At 27.3% G+C, this 17,887-nt stretch overlaps 5 protein-coding genes across 5 annotated transcripts; 2 read left to right on the top strand and 3 right to left on the bottom strand.

The window, feature by feature from the left end:
• Positions 1–2,352: 2,352 nt before the first annotated feature.
• On the bottom strand, positions 2,353–3,114 carry LOC113364293 (protein lethal(2)essential for life-like). Its single transcript, XM_026606781.1, has 2 exons — positions 2,845–3,114; positions 2,353–2,772 (listed from the first exon to the last, which is right to left on the bottom strand). The coding sequence occupies exons 1-2, from the start codon at positions 3,067–3,069 to the stop codon at positions 2,479–2,481; spliced, it is 519 nt and encodes a 172-aa protein (XP_026462566.1). The 5' UTR covers positions 3,070–3,114; the 3' UTR covers positions 2,353–2,478.
• A 3,044-nt stretch (positions 3,115–6,158) lies between these two features.
• Positions 6,159–7,131, top strand: LOC113364292 (protein lethal(2)essential for life-like). The gene is made up of 3 exons (XM_026606780.1): positions 6,159–6,312; positions 6,509–6,749; positions 6,822–7,131. The coding sequence occupies exons 2-3, from the start codon at positions 6,525–6,527 to the stop codon at positions 7,119–7,121; spliced, it is 525 nt and encodes a 174-aa protein (XP_026462565.1). The 5' UTR covers positions 6,159–6,312; positions 6,509–6,524; the 3' UTR covers positions 7,122–7,131.
• Positions 7,132–10,721: 3,590 nt separating this feature from the next.
• Positions 10,722–12,905, top strand: LOC113364298 (protein lethal(2)essential for life-like). The gene is made up of 3 exons (XM_026606786.1): positions 10,722–10,796; positions 12,097–12,333; positions 12,459–12,905. Exons 2-3 carry the CDS (start codon positions 12,109–12,111, stop codon positions 12,768–12,770), a joined length of 537 nt encoding a protein of 178 aa, XP_026462571.1. The 5' UTR covers positions 10,722–10,796; positions 12,097–12,108; the 3' UTR covers positions 12,771–12,905.
• A 378-nt stretch (positions 12,906–13,283) lies between these two features.
• Positions 13,284–14,785, bottom strand: LOC113384987 (peptide chain release factor 1-like, mitochondrial). Its single transcript, XM_026622780.1, has 5 exons — positions 14,435–14,785; positions 14,187–14,366; positions 13,898–14,104; positions 13,579–13,833; positions 13,284–13,508 (listed from the first exon to the last, which is right to left on the bottom strand). Exons 1-5 carry the CDS (start codon positions 14,783–14,785, stop codon positions 13,284–13,286), a joined length of 1,218 nt encoding a protein of 405 aa, XP_026478565.1.
• Positions 14,786–15,296: 511 nt separating this feature from the next.
• On the bottom strand, positions 15,297–17,868 carry LOC113363405 (RNA exonuclease 5-like). The gene is made up of 2 exons (XM_026605905.1): positions 17,730–17,868; positions 15,297–17,340 (listed from the first exon to the last, which is right to left on the bottom strand). Exon 2 carries the CDS (start codon positions 17,319–17,321, stop codon positions 15,396–15,398), a length of 1,926 nt encoding a protein of 641 aa, XP_026461690.1. The 5' UTR covers positions 17,322–17,340; positions 17,730–17,868; the 3' UTR covers positions 15,297–15,395.
• Between the last annotated feature and the right edge of the window lie 19 nt (positions 17,869–17,887).

Raw genomic sequence — 17,887 nt, forward strand, 5'->3', positions numbered from 1 at the left:
ATACCCATACCTATTAAAAATAGTAATATAATACACATGTAGTATAAATACTGATTTGTAATATAAAAAATATATTTATGTAGTTGTAACTGTATATATTTATTGATGTTTATTAAACTTTGTGATATTTGATATAATTATGATGTATGTTTAAATAATAAATATACACATTTTTTTAATTGTCGCATTTCTTTGAATTTAAAAAAAATCTATAATTCTTTCAGTTAGAACCAAGGTCTCAAATGCAGTTCTCTTAATTTATATCATTTTGAACTGTTTTTGTTATCATAAAATATGTTTTTATGCAATATTTTCGTATTTTATACTGGATATTTTATATTGAAAGTTCTTTCTAATAGTGATGATATATATTTTAACTCATTGCATTTACAAAGCAAATCAACTAAAAATTGTTCCCACTACTTCTTGATATCGAGTTGTCCGAAACGCAAACTTGAACTCGGGACTTGTGATTATTACTAGAAGACGTCTCAAGATAATTCTTTCTAATAGTGATGATATATTTCAACTTATTGCATCATGATCTATTTCTATTTGCAAATATATTATGATCTACGATCTAGTAAAAATTGTTCCCACTACTCCTTGATATCGAGTTGTCCGAAACGCGGAATTGAACTCGAGACTTGTGATTGTTACTAGAAGACGTCTCATGATAATTCTTTCTAATAGTGATGATATATTTTAACCTATTGCATCATGATCTATTTTCATTTAAAATAAATTATGATCTACAATATAGTAAAAATTGTTCTCACTACTTCTTGATATCAATTTGTCCGAAACGCGGATTTGATCTCGGGAATTGTGATTATTACTAGAAGACGTCCCATAATAATTCTTTCTGATAGCGATGATATATTTTAATTTGTTGCATCATGATCTATTTTCATTTGCAAATATATTATGATATACAAAGTGAATCAGTAAAAATTGTTACCACTACTTCTTGATATCGAGTTGTCCGAAATGCGGATTTAAACTCGGGACTCGTAATTTTTACTAGAAAACAGTCTCACAATAATTCTTTCTAATAGTGATGATATATTTTAACTTATTGCATCATGGTCTATTTTTAATAGCTAATATATGATCTACATTCAAGTGAAAATTGATACCATTACTGCTTGATACCATCATTTGCACACGGAACTCTAATATAAAATATATATAAATTTAAATTTCAATCTCTAATATAAAAATAATAACCTAATCTAGTTTAATTAAAATAAAATTAAATTTGAAACGCAACAATCATTTTAGTACAATCGTCCCACTATTAATAAATTGTACGAGTACATACCAAAAGTTCATCAAAAATGAATCAAATATTAATTATATTTTATAATTTATACAGAGTTCTCAAATTTTGTAAAAATTTCACAATGCTAAAGTTATATATACTCATATAATAATGAAACTATAATTATTATATTCATATTTTTCCTTCATCATGTTTTATAATTATTCTAAATTTATAAATTTGCAGCAAAAAAATAAAATAATATAGATAATATAAAATTATTTATTCCGTACGATTCGACATTTATTTGTTGTTGTTCAGCAGTACTAAATTAAATAAATTGAACTTAAGAAAAAATTTCATTTTAGACATTTTAAAAATATATTTAATTATATAATACCAAAATTTAATTAGTATGTAATTTAGTACATTAATAAAAGGGTAACCACTGGGTTTTCCTTTTAAAATTTTATGTTATTTGTCAAAATAATAGGGACCTTCTCAGACTCAATGTCTTTCGATTTAGACAGATTGCAATTTATAAGAAAATTATATAGGAAAAACCTAAAAAAAAATTATATAGGAAAAAATCATACCTTAACAAGAACACAACAAAAAAGATGAAACATTTGTATAGAGTTTTCGCTAACAAACAATACAAAACCACAACAACTAAAATTATAAAATTAAATTATTTTGATCAAAATTATAATATAACATTTATCATTTGACAATACAAAACATAAGTAAACTGTCCAGACAATGTCCAGTCAGAATTCCAAGTACACCTGACCCTGCGGTGGGGGAAAAAGGACCGTATTAGGCAGAAACTGTTTTTAAATAATACATAGTATTTTGATAAGAAACATTCACTAAATAAAAAAACAATATGTATCATAGAAAAATAATTTTATTGTAATACATCTATCAGTACATTTAACTTAAAAATAATGAATTACATACAATACAGAATTTCATGATGTAGAAAAAATGGGATGAAAATGTAGTGAAAATCTTATAATCTATTTCAATTAGTGTTGAACATTATCTTTCATAAAAAAATAACTTATTGCAATACATCTATCAGTACATTTAACTTAAAAATAATGATTTACACACAATATAAAATTTCATGGTGTAGTAAAATAGGATGGAAATGTAGTGAAAATCTTATAATCTATCTCAACAAATATAAAAACTTATGAACGAAGATTTCACTTAATGGCTTCTTTTGGCCCCCCTTGCGTAATAGGGACAACTTTCTCTGATTCTGCTGGTGGCAAAGCTCTTTTTGGGGCTGTTATGGTCAAAACACCATCTGAAGACAAGCTGGACACGACATCGGCTGGTTCGTGATTTTCAGGCAGCATATATCGCCTCACAAAATGTCGTGAGATGTAACCATGTTCATCTTGCTGTTCTTCATGTTTGCCTTCCACGATTACAAAATTATTCTTAGTTTTCACAGTTATTTCTTTAGGCTTGAACTGTTGAACATCTAAAGTCACCTGTAAGGGAAAAATTATTAGTGAAATAGAAGTGAAATTTTAAATAAGAATAAATATTTATCTAATACTTACTTGAAACTTGTTTTCGTCTGCAGTGATTGTTGATGCAGAATCTTGAGCAGAAATTTCGTTTCTCCATGGTCTGTAGTATCCTCCTCGGAATAATGATGGTGTAGCATGTAAGGAGGTTAAAAGATCATTTCGATTTAGGCCCATTCCAAAATGTTGATCCATGAGCCTCATTGGATGATCGAAGTCATCCCACCAGTCGCGGAAAAACAGTGGCACGAGAGACATGTTTCCTTCGATTTTTGTTTCTTTTAAAATTAATACACTTTAACTAGCACTTCAGCACTTAATAGTCACAATTTGTTTGGCTGTTACTGTTTTCACGTATGGTCTCAATGTTTTATTTGAACTGATTCTCTCTTGAATCGAACCGTTATATATATAGCGTATAGAATATGCTCGAACCATGTGGAGTGTTCCCTTACTAGAACTTTCCCGACGATTCAGCGATCGAAACTGATACAGGTGCTAGCATAGGTTAGTAAGTATGAAGGGTGCCAGAAAGTCCTAGAACATTCCTATTGTATTGCAAAGTTCTAGAAAAAATATCATAGAAATTTCGTTCTTTAACGAAATAAGTTTAAATATAATAACGCATCTTTTGAGAATAAATTGTAATACAGTAATTACAATTCAAAGAATATTTGTAAAATCATACACATTTTTCTATTATTATAATCTCCTATGATGATGTTGTCTAATTAATTGATTTAAAAAAAAATTATTTACCAAATAAACAATTAAATTGCGATGCAAATATAAACTAAGTTGAATTATGGATACTTTGCTGATCTCTTGTCCTCAATCTCATATTTCATCAAAAAAAAAATCATTTAGATACTGTAAAAATTTAAATAAACTTAAATTGGCACAACCATGTCAAAAAGTATGAATAAATAGTTTATTATTTATTTATTTTTTACTTCGACGATTGGCTGCAAATTAACACTCAAGAATATGTCTCAACGTCAAACAAAAAAATCTTAATCTTATATATAATTTTTTAATTTATATTTAAAAAAAATTACAATAAATTCCTAAAATAAGCATCTTTTAAAAAAATCGGAATAAATCCGGACAAAATTTCTAAAGCATGCATGCCCCATTTAATACGAAAAATTTTAATTTGATGTATTATATACAAATAAACAGTATAAAAAAATCCCAAAGGGTTAGGTTAAATAATCCAGAATTATAGAATAATAATAATACTGCATAGATTTTTATGTGATTACACATAATACAATAAAAACTCAGATTAGTTACTATTTTTATATTACGTTTATTGCATTAAATATATTAACTTCTAATTTTAAGTTCTCGAAAGAGATGCAGAAAATCCGACTTTCTAATTTTATACTTTCTCGCCGTTCAAAGTCATTTGCAATCGTTTGATCTACTTATAAATATCTTGGTAAATTTATAAATTACTTAAAATAATATAATAATTTATTATTGATTAAGTCGATTATTATCACATATCTGAGAAAATTTTGCATTTAGGAAGTCTATGCAGTTTTACTAAATGCAAAATGCCACTTACACATAGTCATATTACAAATCTCATCTAGGTAAAAATCTAGTATTTGAATATTATTAGTAGATATTTTGGCCCGATCCTGCCCTTTGACAAAGGTACAAGAGTATTCGAACATTTTATAAATTCTTGCATATAATAAATAACTTTGTTAGATTACTGCCTAAATTGTTTTTAAGCGATAGACTGAACCGCATATTAGACTGCAAATTTTTTTTGACAATCAAAACTTTTAAAAATATATAATGATTTATGAAATAGCATTCAATTAACCAAATTAATCAAAATTGGAATTGGAGAAATAGTAAAAATATTTAAATTTAATAAGAGGAATCGTGGATAAAAAGATGAAAGAAATATTAAATAATTCACATGATATAAAATATATGCTACTATATGCCTAATTATTTTTTATTCATTTATGTTATCAACACATCTTAATTCAAACAATAGATGAATTGTTAATGAATTTTGATTTTGACTATTATACTGTAATGTTTATGGAGCCAAATAAATAAATAAAAAAACCTTTTGTCAATACCATATTTTTTTTAGTTCTACAGCAGAAGTACTAATTAAAACAAAACTTTAATGCATTATAAAATAATCATGTAAAATAAAGTTAATATAAAATAATCATATAAAATATGCTTTGTCATTTCAATAAAATTCTGTAAGTATTGATTTAATTTCAAATATTGATTTGAAAAAAAATTGCATTTGCATTTGTCACCAGTGTAGATAATGTATTTGAATTATAATAATATTTATATAGCACGTATTTCTCCGTATTGATAAGTTTCTGATAATAATAATATTATTATTAATCTATGCAAGCGCAAACGCACTGCACACATCAATTACATAATGCAAAAATGCAACAAACAATAATTATGTTCTAAATCTAGACAAGGTCGATTACTAATGAATTATTTGATTTAAATTGCACACATACTATAACCATTATATATATATAACTATTTTTGCTATGTGTTTATAAATGATTAATAAAATGAGAATGTTATGCTATTAATGGAAATAATAATAACACAAACTTCTTAAACAGACTATGAAACAGATATGGTCCAGATAATTATCATTTATAATGCTATAGCATTATTTTATAATGCATATCTGGACAGATATTGTAATATATATTATAATATAATTTTAATAAAGGGTTAATATATTTTTATATTAAATCTTATGTTATTTCTAGTAGTTCTGACCACTAAAAAAGAGTCAAATTGGTACTCGAAACTTTATGGATCAATTACAATTATTTTTATTATTATTTATTTATTTATAAGTGTGTGAGTGTGTAAAAATTATTTATATTATACATGTTATAAATTAGGTATGTGTCATGAAGAATTGAAATTAAAATTTTATAATACTATTTCTGATAATAATATTATTTATAATTATTTTTATTATTATATATATATATAATTATTATTTATTTATTTATTTATATGTGTGTGAGTGTGCAAATATTATACATGTTATAAATTATGTATGTGTCATGAAAAATTAAAATTAAAATTTTATAATTCTATTTCTAATTATTTTCACGATAAATCTATTTCAATCGCCTTGAAGCAAAAATAACAATCTATTTTTTAAATATTTTTATGTATATATAATTAAAATTTTAATAAGTTCTATAATTACAATGTATATTTCTATGATGCATAATTTGCAATTGTAGTAAAGTTTTCAAAACAAATATCAAATATATGGAATGTTCTAGTTGTTTCCAGAGTACTCTAGAGGGCATTCAGCCGGCGGCGTATATAAAGCCGGCCGAACTGCGTCATAACATCAGTTTACAACTAGACGAGCTAAAGGAAAGCAGCTGCTGATATATACCAAATAAAGTTTGTTTGTGAGAAAAAGTATTTGCATAATTTGGATTATTTCCACTATATCAGGTGAGTTTTAAATACATTTACTATTAGTGAAGTGTACGAAACGTTTTTTTGCGGTTGTTAATGTTTTCATGTTTTTTCGTCTCTCGTGTTTAAAATTCCAGTTGCATTTTTGGTGTTAATTGAACAAGGATTATCATACCAGAACTTTTCAAAATGTAAGTTGTTTAATTAATTTTATTTTCGATTTTCGTTACAGATTACTCATTTGAACCATGTCTCTCGTACCATTGTTGTTTCACGACTGGTGGGAGGATTACGACCACCCAATGCGTCTTATGGACCAACATTTCGGAATGGGCCTAAATCGAAATGATCTTATTACTAATCTACGGGCCACTCCTTCCCTCTTCCGTGGCGGTTATTACAGACCTTGGAGGAATGAAATTACTGCCGACGATTCCTCGTCGACCATCGTTGCTGACAAAGATAAATTCCAAGTAAGTTGACAATATCACGTTCTAACAGTTTACCTAAATAAACTGTGAACTAATTGAGAATTCTTTCCTCAGGTGACTTTAGACGTTCAACAATTCAAACCAAAAGAAATCACCGTAAAAACAAAGGACAATTGCGTAATCGTAGAAGGCAAACACGAAGAAAAACAAGATGAACATGGATATATTTCCCGTCATTTTGTTCGACGATATGTCTTGCCCAGAAATCACGATGCTGCCGATGTAGTATCTAGTTTGTCCTCGGATGGAGTATTGACCATAACAGCGCCCAAGAAGGCCCTTCCAGCTGCAGCAGAACGAGTGGTCCCCATTACCCAAGCCGGCCCAGCCAAAGAACAGGCTATTAAGAAATAAGTCTGTTTGATACAGAAGACTGAGTATTTCATTCCGATGATTCATTAATGAAGTATTATTTTTTATTTAATACACTTTATTAGTGTACGTGTTCATATATTATATATATTCAATAAACAAGTGTTTTGTAATATGTGTTTTTTTTTAATTCTACATGGGCATATGCAATTTAAATATATATGTATATTACTAATTTCAGATAAATAAAATTTTGATTTACAATTGTACATTGAAATGAATCATGCACCAGCCGCACCCAAAAATTCTAAATCATTGTACCTTTAAAACTAAAATTTAATTACATTACACAATCAAATTTGGTCAATACCTACAACGTACTTATTATTTTTTTTTTGAATTAATTTCTATTTTTCTATTAAAATAATGCGTTTTATTTGCAACAAGCTAGTAGTGCATCGCGTTCAAAGTTGCACGTAGATAATGTTTACATTGCATATGCAATGTTATCAAATAATAGAGCTCCGAACTATTAATAGCATCATTTGCATGAAGGCCACAACGATCATAATACAAGTACTAGTAAACTGTTCAATTGATCAATAAGCCGGTGGTTACATAACGTGGTACGTGCAAAATTCAGAATGTATTTTATCAATTTTCGAATGAACATTCGTGATAGCCGGTGATAGGAGTCGAGCATCAAAACTATCATTTGTAAAATATAACCTATTGTAGCATCTCCTCAAGTTTTATTGTTTTATTTTGTAAGTCAAAAATACTTATTTTTTAGGTCTGGTGTATATATCATTATACCATAGGCAACATTTGCAACATTCCCAGGTGCTGGATTTACAGTAACGGTAGTCAGGGCTAGTACCCTGAGCGGCAAAACTTGGGAATTTATAAAAAAAAATTATATCTATGCGTAGAATGAGTATCTAATGCGTGATATTTTTTTGCAATCAATAGTTATTTTAATGAGAAAAATGAGATTTCAAAAATGGGGCTTCATTTTTATCAGAGCTCCAGGGCGTCAAATTTTTAAATCCGGCCCTGAACATACCATTTCAGTCTATTTTGCAAAGTTACTATTACTATTCAAAATGGGTAAATAATGAGAACAGTTGCATTGTTATAATTTGCAAATAACAGAACAAAATATGATATAATTTAATTAAATTCAATTTATATTATATACACCACCCTACCCACCCATGTGGCGTCGTGTAAAAAACACAACAAATTTAATTAAAATTTTCTATAGCACAGCATGTAAAAATCGAAAGTTAGGATTACTGATTTAAAAAAAAAGAACAAAATAATTTTATAAGAAATAAAAATGAAGTAACAATTCGCAATATTTACGAAAAAGACTAGCTAACTAAAAATATATGTAATAAATTTGGAATAAACTTTGCTGGCAGTTATAGTTGTCCTAGGTCGGCTTTGTAGACGTGCAACTGAGCTAATTTTTTAACGTAAATAAAGTTTCTTGTCGAAATGGGTTTTCTTGGGTAAAACCTATTTCCGCAGTCACGATAGTTTTAAAAAAAATGTCCATACCTTCCTCAATTAAACACCACTGCTTAATATTGATATGGATGGTTCAATTTTGTTCTTCAAAGATTTAAATTCTTCATTAACAAGCAATTAATTTGTCAGTCTCCAATTCACAATTTCAAAAACTTGGTAAAAAAAAATGAATAACTGGAGACCAAAACAACGCAAGTTCCAAAATGTAACGAAGCCCAGTAAAAATTTAGTATTAATAAAGCTGCCGCGCAACTTACAATTAGTAAAAAACGCAACATAAAAGTATGGGTATATATGCTGGTAATCAATTTTATATATTTGAAAAAAAAAACTTTGTATAATTATGATGATTTTTTATTAAGCAGTATCAAATAAATATTTTGAGTGCAAGTCTTGTTTTTGTATTAATATTGAGACAATATGATAATACCAAGTACAGTAAGCTATTCATTGTTTTTTAATATATACATTGCTCCTTAATTTTAGTTCAAAAACAATTACTGTATATACGAAATTTTGTATGAGTGATTTGGTTTCGGATTTTACTTCATAAAGTTGGCATAAGTCAACTTATTAAGTTGACTTTGTTTTGGCATTCTGCATCGGACTCCTCTGACTGTGATTGTTTGGCGTACAACAAGAGCACAGCAGCATTTGAATAAATCATTTTATAATTCAACTAAAATAACATATAAAATAATTTACAACATGACCATGTAATTTTATGCACTTCTAGAGCATCTGTGTCAAATTACAACGCTTGCACTTCAAATAATTAAAAAGGAACATTTAAAAAATATATTATAAAATTTTACAATGCGCCTAAGTGCTAATTGGATTTGTAGTAATAAACAAAATCGGAAAAAATAAGATCTATTATAGAAAATATAAATATTTTTTTACCAAATTGATTTACTGTTAATTACATTATTACCATAATTAAATTACCATGATTTATAAAAATTAAGTATATTAATTTTTATATGTAGAATATGTTTATGTTGGATTCCTCTAAAATGACTTCGTTTTTCACAAAATTTCTTTTACCACTAGAGTTAAAAATAATTATCCAAGGGTTCGAACGGATTTTATGAGTCCTACCCGTTTTTCAGAACGTGGTACATTTTTGATATTAAAAATTTTAATATTATGCTTATTTTTCACTATAATTAAGAAAGCACTAACCGAAAATTGTGTAAAATCTATAAAGGTCTATTACACACGCCGTGCTGTATTGACTTGGAAAACGTCTAATAGTTGTTAAAACTTAAATTATGTTCAAAAATACAATTCAAAACTCTCTCAAAAATTCTTTGTGTTAGTAACTGCCTAATAATTTCAAGAGATCAAGAAATATAATTTGTACCTTAGATAAGAAATATATAAATATGGATGGAGCCAATTAATTATATATACTATAACATATTATAGTATTTATTAATACTAATATTTTAGTATTTGAATTCAATAATAATATTGTAACAAATAATTCTATATTTTACAATATTTTAAATTTATATTTTACAAAAACATTGGAATATATTTTTAAAATGATGTTATTTTCAGAAGGGGTAGACTTATAATTTATAAGTATGTAAATTAAAACATCTTTATACTGTAAAGTAATAAAATGCATCGCAAAAAGTAAATATAACAATTTATGGATTCGGAAAAGAAGGTCAACCCTTGTCCTGCGCATATGATTCGATTTTCCAGTGTCTTTAAAACATCCAGTAACGCTACTAATTTTGAAATAAATCAAATAACTTACCCAGTTCAATTAAATTATAGAAAGTGAAACAAAAATTTAATAATAAAAATCACTATAATAAACATTTTGAAGTAAGTCAATTTAAATCCAGATTCATATTGCAACCAGAAAACTTAGATATATCCAAGCTATTTCGGATGTTTCGATTATCATTTTCCAACCATATTTATTTCTAGACAATTCATTCGAAAGTTTAATTTTAAGTTAATTTCGATTAAGTTAAGATTAATTTCTAAAGTTTAATTATCCGCCCTTTGGTTTGAACAACTTGGGTATAGGAACACGCTGTGCGCATATATAAAGTGAAAATGCAGTTGCATCGCGCATTCCTTGCAAACGGTTGCAACTTGTTACAGAACATTTCATTAAAAAGTTAAAAATATATTATTTCTGAGAAGTAGAAGTTATAGGTAAGAAATCTAATATTTTAATATATTGTATTGCTACATTTCATTTAACGGTTTAGTCGTTCTTTTAGAGGAGACGCGTTCCAACGAATATACGTATATACACGCATAGGTTTGTATATATATTCGGATATTAATTTTGAAGTTAAAGATATATGTATAAAATCTTAGGAGACTTAACATCAAACCAAAAGGTAAAATAATTGTGGAGATTATTTATTTTTATACGTTTCGACACATGAATTCGATATCATCCTTATAGTAAATAGAAACAAATTGGAAAATAAGCATTATAAACTCCATTATTATTAATAAATATAACGTAGGCAGTTGTCTCATAATATTGTACTAAATTTATTAAAATTAAAATTATTATAACTATACAAATTCTCTGAAAATATTCTCTTTCATTTTTCCTTCAATATATTACGTCTTCTACTATTGTACTTCCATTATTTTTTTTACATGTACTATAAGTATGTGCTGTACACTCATACATTAATGATATTATGATATCACAATTTTTCTATAGTGATTTGTATAAAAATGTTTCAATTTTATATTTTGTTCTTCCTAGTAAATCTTTTATAAAATCGTACCTTAAGGCAAATTGCTGATGTAACTTCCCGTACCGTAACGAAATGTTCGAGAAATATTAAATGTTTTCAAATTGATTATTATAAATACTGTAATATTGTCTAATATTTATAACAATTAAATAAACTTAATTATAAAGTTAAAATTATTTATTTAAAGAATATAAGTGAGCTTTAGAACTTTAGCTAGATAAAAAGCCATTAAAAATAGCCATTAAAATTAAAATCTGAATTATTTTCGATATGCAAAAAAAATGTTCAGAAAAAATGCGAACAAAGCATAGATATACATCCATATTTTCTGAGGTATGCCAAAATGTTCAGAAACCTCTGAAACGTGAAGATATATAAAAAAAAATCATTTTCGATTTTCGGCCCATTACTATAACGGGAAGTTTAAAAAATATACAAATTAAACAACATTACAAATATTTTGTAATTATTTTAGAATTGCTGAATTATAGCATAATATCAAACCACAAAAATAAATTGAATATTATTAATTATATAGAAATTAAATCTTAAATCTTATATTAGTCAATAATGCAAATATTAGTTTTATTGATGAAGGTAAAATATGCTCGATTTCTAAACGTTTTTCATTTATATTTATAAATAGCAGAAAAATATTTATAATAATCATTATAACTAATTATTAACATTTATTAACGCACAATATTAATTGTTATTAATTGTTTCTGACACAGTTCAATTTAGAAATGTCTTTGGTACCCTTGTTATTTCACGATTGGTGGGAGGATTATGACCACCCAATGCGACTTTTGGATCAACATTTCGGAATGGGTCTGAATCGAAATGATCTATTAACTTCCTTACATGCTACACCATCATTATTTCGAGGGGGTTACTACAGACCCTGGAGAAGTGAAATTTCCGAACGTGGGTCCTCTTCCACCATAAAAAAAGATAGCGACAAATTTCAGGTGTGTAAAAAATTAACTATTTTATCAAACATAAGAAATATCATCAGTATAAGCTGATTACATTGTTTTAATTTTTTTTCTCTATGAAGTAATTCAAGACATACTAATCATAATCCATCCGACAGATTACCTTAGATGTGCAGCAATTCAAGCCCAATGAAATAATGGTCAAAACTAAGGATAACTACGTAATTGTAGAAGGAAAGCATGAGGAAAAACAAGACGAGCATGGATTCATTTCTCGTCATTTTGTGAGGCGTTACATGTTGCCAAAAGGTCATGAATCGGCTGATGTAGTGTCCAGTTTGTCTTCAGATGGAGTACTAACTATAACTGCCCCAACAAAAAATATCCCGCCGGTGGATAATGAACGTGTTGTTCCAATAACACAATCAGAAACAGATAATGAAACAAAAGCAGAAGCTGAGGCAAACTAAGTCTATTTTACAATATGGATAATGCAGGAAAAGAATAAATGTTAGATATTTCCTTCCCGAGATAAATATAGTATCACCACCCTCTACAAAACTCTCTTGACATAAATGAATACACATTTAACAGGAAATACTAAACATAAATGTGCCCCAACAGTATTATTTTATTTAACAGAACGTTATTCATGAATATATTTTAAACTAGAGAAATTATGTTACAGAATATTATCAAAAAATCGTGGTTAAAAGATTATTTCAATAAGAATTGATTTGTTGTTCTAAATTAATTAATTTATTATTAATTATTTATCATATATTAATTTTTAAATTCAAATGTACTATGTATTTTAATTATTCATTGCTTTAGTCTTCAAATTGTGTATAAATATAATGTAACTTAATGCTATTTTAATTACGTATATTTCACAAAATAAATTGTTTGAACCTTATTAAAGCATTTCAACATTATTCAATTAAATATAACTTATAAAATGTACTACCATATTTCACATTGTTTTACGTTTGCATTTTTGGGTAACTTTCAGGTATAGAGTGAATAAGTTTATCTAATAATTCAAACCTTGATATTTCGTCTAAATTATCAATAAGTTTCTGAAGAGGTTCTCCTCCTTCCATAAAAACTTTAATATTATGAATATTATATGAAAGTCTATGATCTGTAATACGATCTTGGTTATAATTGTACGTACGAATTTTTTCATTTCGATTACTAGCCCCTACCTGTAATTCATATTATTTTAATTTCTAATATGATGAAAAGCAAACTTATTTAAAAATAAAAATATCTTACTTGTGATTTTCTCATGTTTTTGGTGGTAGTCTCCTGTGATGTAATTTGTTGTTCATATAGTTTTGTTCTAAGTTTATCCATGGCTATCTCTCGATTCTTAATTTGAGATCGATCTGTTTGGCATTCAACAGCTATACCTGACGGAATATGAACAATTCTAACAGCACTATCAGTTGTATTCACATGCTGACCACCAGCTCCACTGGCTCTTTTAGTCTCAATTTTGAGATCTTGATTTTTTATTTGGATATCAATCTAAAATAAACTTATTTTCAACATAGTTAAATTATGCATTATTTAAAATCTGAAAATGTCTTACAGGGTTTGGTTGGGGCAAAACAGCAACTGTTGCTGTACTTGTATGAATTCGTCCTGATTTTTCAGTGGCTGGATTTCTTTGTACACGATGAACACCTCCCTCAAAATTCATATTTCTATAGGCCCCATCGCCTTCTACGAGTAAACCAGCATGTCTGATACCACCCAGTTCAGATTCATCAAACTCTGCCAGACGATAGTCCCAACCCTAAATCATTATTATAAAACATTAAATATAAAAAATATGAATAGAAGCTATGGTAATTTGGAAATAATTATTTTTAATATACCTTATAATTTATATATCCGCAATACATATCAAATAATTCTCGTGCAAATAACATAGCTTCTTTTCCTCCTACGCCTGCAGTTATCTCTATCATTATTTTATTAACATCACTTCCGAAAGGTTTTGGCAAAATAGCTAATAATAATTTGCTCTCAATTTGTTTTAATATATTCTCATACACCTAAATAAAGATACTAAAACATGTTGACATAGTATATTTTATTTCATTTTTAGTGTTAATTAGAGTACCTGTCTTTCTTCGGCTATCAATTCTTTCATATCTTTATCTTCTTCATCTTTAGAATTAATATCATCTAAATTTTTTAGATTTCCTTCGACACATTCTTTTTCCTCCAATATTTTCATAACTGGCAATAACTCATCTAATCTTATTCTCGCTTTATTATCTACATTTTCTGAGGTATATAAATTCCAGTATTCGTGCTTTATAAATTCTAGATATTTAACTACAGGAGCACTTTTTATTGTAAAATTGTATGACTTAAAACTAGAGTTTCGAATATAAGTTTTATTCACAACTCTTTTTGAAACAAATGTTATTAACGATTTGGATACATTTCTACATATATTTTTATACATAATTATTTGTTTTTATTATATTTGCTTATGATAATGTTCATAAATGTATTTAAAATAGGTTTCAAACGCATTATCTTTAAAAGAGGTTATGTGCACAAATTGGGCTATCCATCTGTCACTGACTGAACATGTGATCCTGGTACATTTACACTTAATTCCAAATCGCTTCAAAATTTGAATTTCCTAAAATATTGTACATAAATAAACCATATGTAAATATGCAGATAAAACTCATTTTAAGTTCAAGTGTTTTATATTATTTCATTTCAAAATCTTATAAATATCTTCAAAAGTCATCTTATACAAATAGTTTTTATAACAATATATAAAATTTATCTATATCTTTAACATAGATTTTAAATTGGATATAAAACTTTAAATGCATAAAGCATAAAAATAATATAAACCTTTATTGAAAGGATATAAAAAACATCCATAGATATTCTATGCACAAGAATATAAAAAATAAACATGTCAAAAATTATTCATCTTACTTTTAATTTGTCATCTTTTCCATTTAATTTTATTTTTCTAACTTATCATTTTGTTCTTGTTTATAATTACAAACAAATTGTCTGTATAGACTAAAGCGAGAACATTATCTAGGATTTCATTTCTTTATTCCTAGGAAACATAAGCCACTTCCTTGAGACTGTCCATTAAAAATAATAACGCATAGACCATTTGCAGCCATATTTGTCCACACATCAATAATCCATTGATCCAATTCACCTAAAGTTTTTTCTGCTGCCGGATACTGTAAATCGTCATTAGGTATATGCAAATGTGCAAGGCTAAATTTATATTTGGTGCAGTTATTGCATAATTCTTTTACAATATCTTTATTGGTGTTACAGATCTCAAATCTTGCATTTTGAACCTTAAACTTATTCAAATACTGATTATAGTCAAATGCAGTATCTCTTGAACTAACAACTATGGTATCTTTCAAAATATGATCCTTGTTGTTACCACTTTTAGAATTACTGCGAGCATAATTTGTTTCAGATCTTCTCAAACCGTAAAGAACAGAGTCTCCAAAATCTAAAGATTTATCAAGTTTGAGTTGAGCTAGTTTTAGAGAGGCTAAACTATCTTCAGCAGAATTATGTCCACTCGAATCTTGCTGAATAACTTCACCCAAAAATTTCTTTGTAATAGTTCGCAGCTTTGATTTTCTTGACCTATCTCCAGTTATATTAAATATAACACTAGTATCTATGCAATAAGGATGCATCATTTTTAATGCTTTTAAATCACAGTTCAAAGAATGGCCAATGAGTATAGCATCATCAGGTAAAATTCTTCTTAGATCTCTTTGTACATCTTCAAGTCTAGTTGTAACATTTCTCAACATTGCTTCTGTTATGCCAGAATATTTAGTTAAGTAATCTGTAATTCTACTATATGGCTTAACTAATTTATCATAAATAATTTCATGTTTTTCGTTAACAATTGTTATTCTGGTCAACTCCGATAATTCATTTTGTGTTCGACACATTTCACAATCTAATCCAAACATAGGGGATGATGAACTTATCTCAGAATACAATTCTTTGGTCAAGACATAATTTTTATACTTTCTGCAAAGTTCTCCTTTCAAAGGAAGAGGATAATTATCCTCTACCATCTGCCAAATAGACATAAGTAACAGTTTTCTAGAATATTTATCAGTTGCTGGTATAGAATTATGAACAGTGTTCATGTTAGATATCCTTATAGGGAAAATTGCTTTAATCATTGTCATATTATCAATGACATTTTGAAAAGTCTCTTCTAGACTACCGTGATCGTTGATCAATTTATCTTTATGAAGGTTTATGTGGGGCAAAGCAGCTAAATCTTCTATTAAATTGTTATGATTGGGGGTTATAACTTCAATTTTGTTTTCAAAAAGCACTGAAAGTCCTTTCAGCACAGATTCATATGATGTAAAATGATATAAAGAAATACCTTCTATGGCCAGTACCACTGTATGTGAAACATCACTATATTTCTCCAGTTGACACCATCGTGATGGCAGATAAGTATGCCGTCCCATAATAGAAAATAATATTAATTGTTGAATATCTGTCATAAATAATGGAACTCTTTTGTCATATTGAGTGATTAAGGATGCTTTTTCACCTGTGGCTTTTAAACGAAATCTGATTGCTGATTTAGATCTCTGTTTTATATTTCTGTATTCTGATTTTAACTCTGAGTAGCTACACTCCACTTTATTAGATTCTGTATCAATAACTTTCAATTCACATTCACTTGTTAAATGTTGAAAGTCAAATGTAGTTTGTGCTAATCCTTCATCTGAATCCAATAAATTTGGTCGCTTTTTCTTGCATAATGGTTGATCACTAGATGTATCACAGTTCATTGATTCTTGTTTTTGTATTTCAACTGCAAATTTTGGTTGGCTATCAATGTCATTTAAGCGTGAAATTTCAACTAAAGCTGCCATTTTTTTCTTTTTCTTCTCATGTCTAGTCTTCTGTTTTGGAGTAAGGTGGTTCATATTTAAACTTAAAGATATTGATAACATTGGTGGTTTCTTGAATAATCTGCAAAAAAATACATTTATTATATAAAACAAAATAAGATTTATATTGTCATGATATTCAAAAGTCAACCTGGGAGAATTTAAACTATTAAATGATAAACCTAAATATTTTAAGGGAAAAGTTTGCATAAAACACTGTTCTATCATTTTTTTATTAATGTAAAAGATGAAACTGAAAATTTTTAAAACACTAGTTACTCAGAAACGAAGCAACTGTGATTTATAAATAAAAGTTAATCATACCTAATCAAAAGTATCCATAGAAATAGCATAACCGCTAAAAAACGTAAAGCTCAAAAATATAAAGAAGAGAATTTGTTAAATAAAAACTGATATTTTTGTATATATCATATTGATGAATTAATCATAGTATAAATATTAAATACTCACTGCTTTCCCTAGAAGTCCTCCAATTCATGTCGATTTATATTTCACTTTTACTATTATTATTATTTTACTTTTAGTTAGTCAATAAATTTTTAATAGTACTAACATCCAATAGATTTTTTTAATAATACTAATTATTATCGTTAAGAACTGAATGTTAT

Source organism: Ctenocephalides felis, unplaced genomic scaffold (genome assembly GCF_003426905.1).
Source record: "Ctenocephalides felis isolate EL2017-DRISC unplaced genomic scaffold, ASM342690v1 CF-g0.4_SCAFFOLD_00845, whole genome shotgun sequence".
Classification (NCBI taxonomy): domain Eukaryota; kingdom Metazoa; phylum Arthropoda; class Insecta; order Siphonaptera; family Pulicidae; genus Ctenocephalides; species Ctenocephalides felis.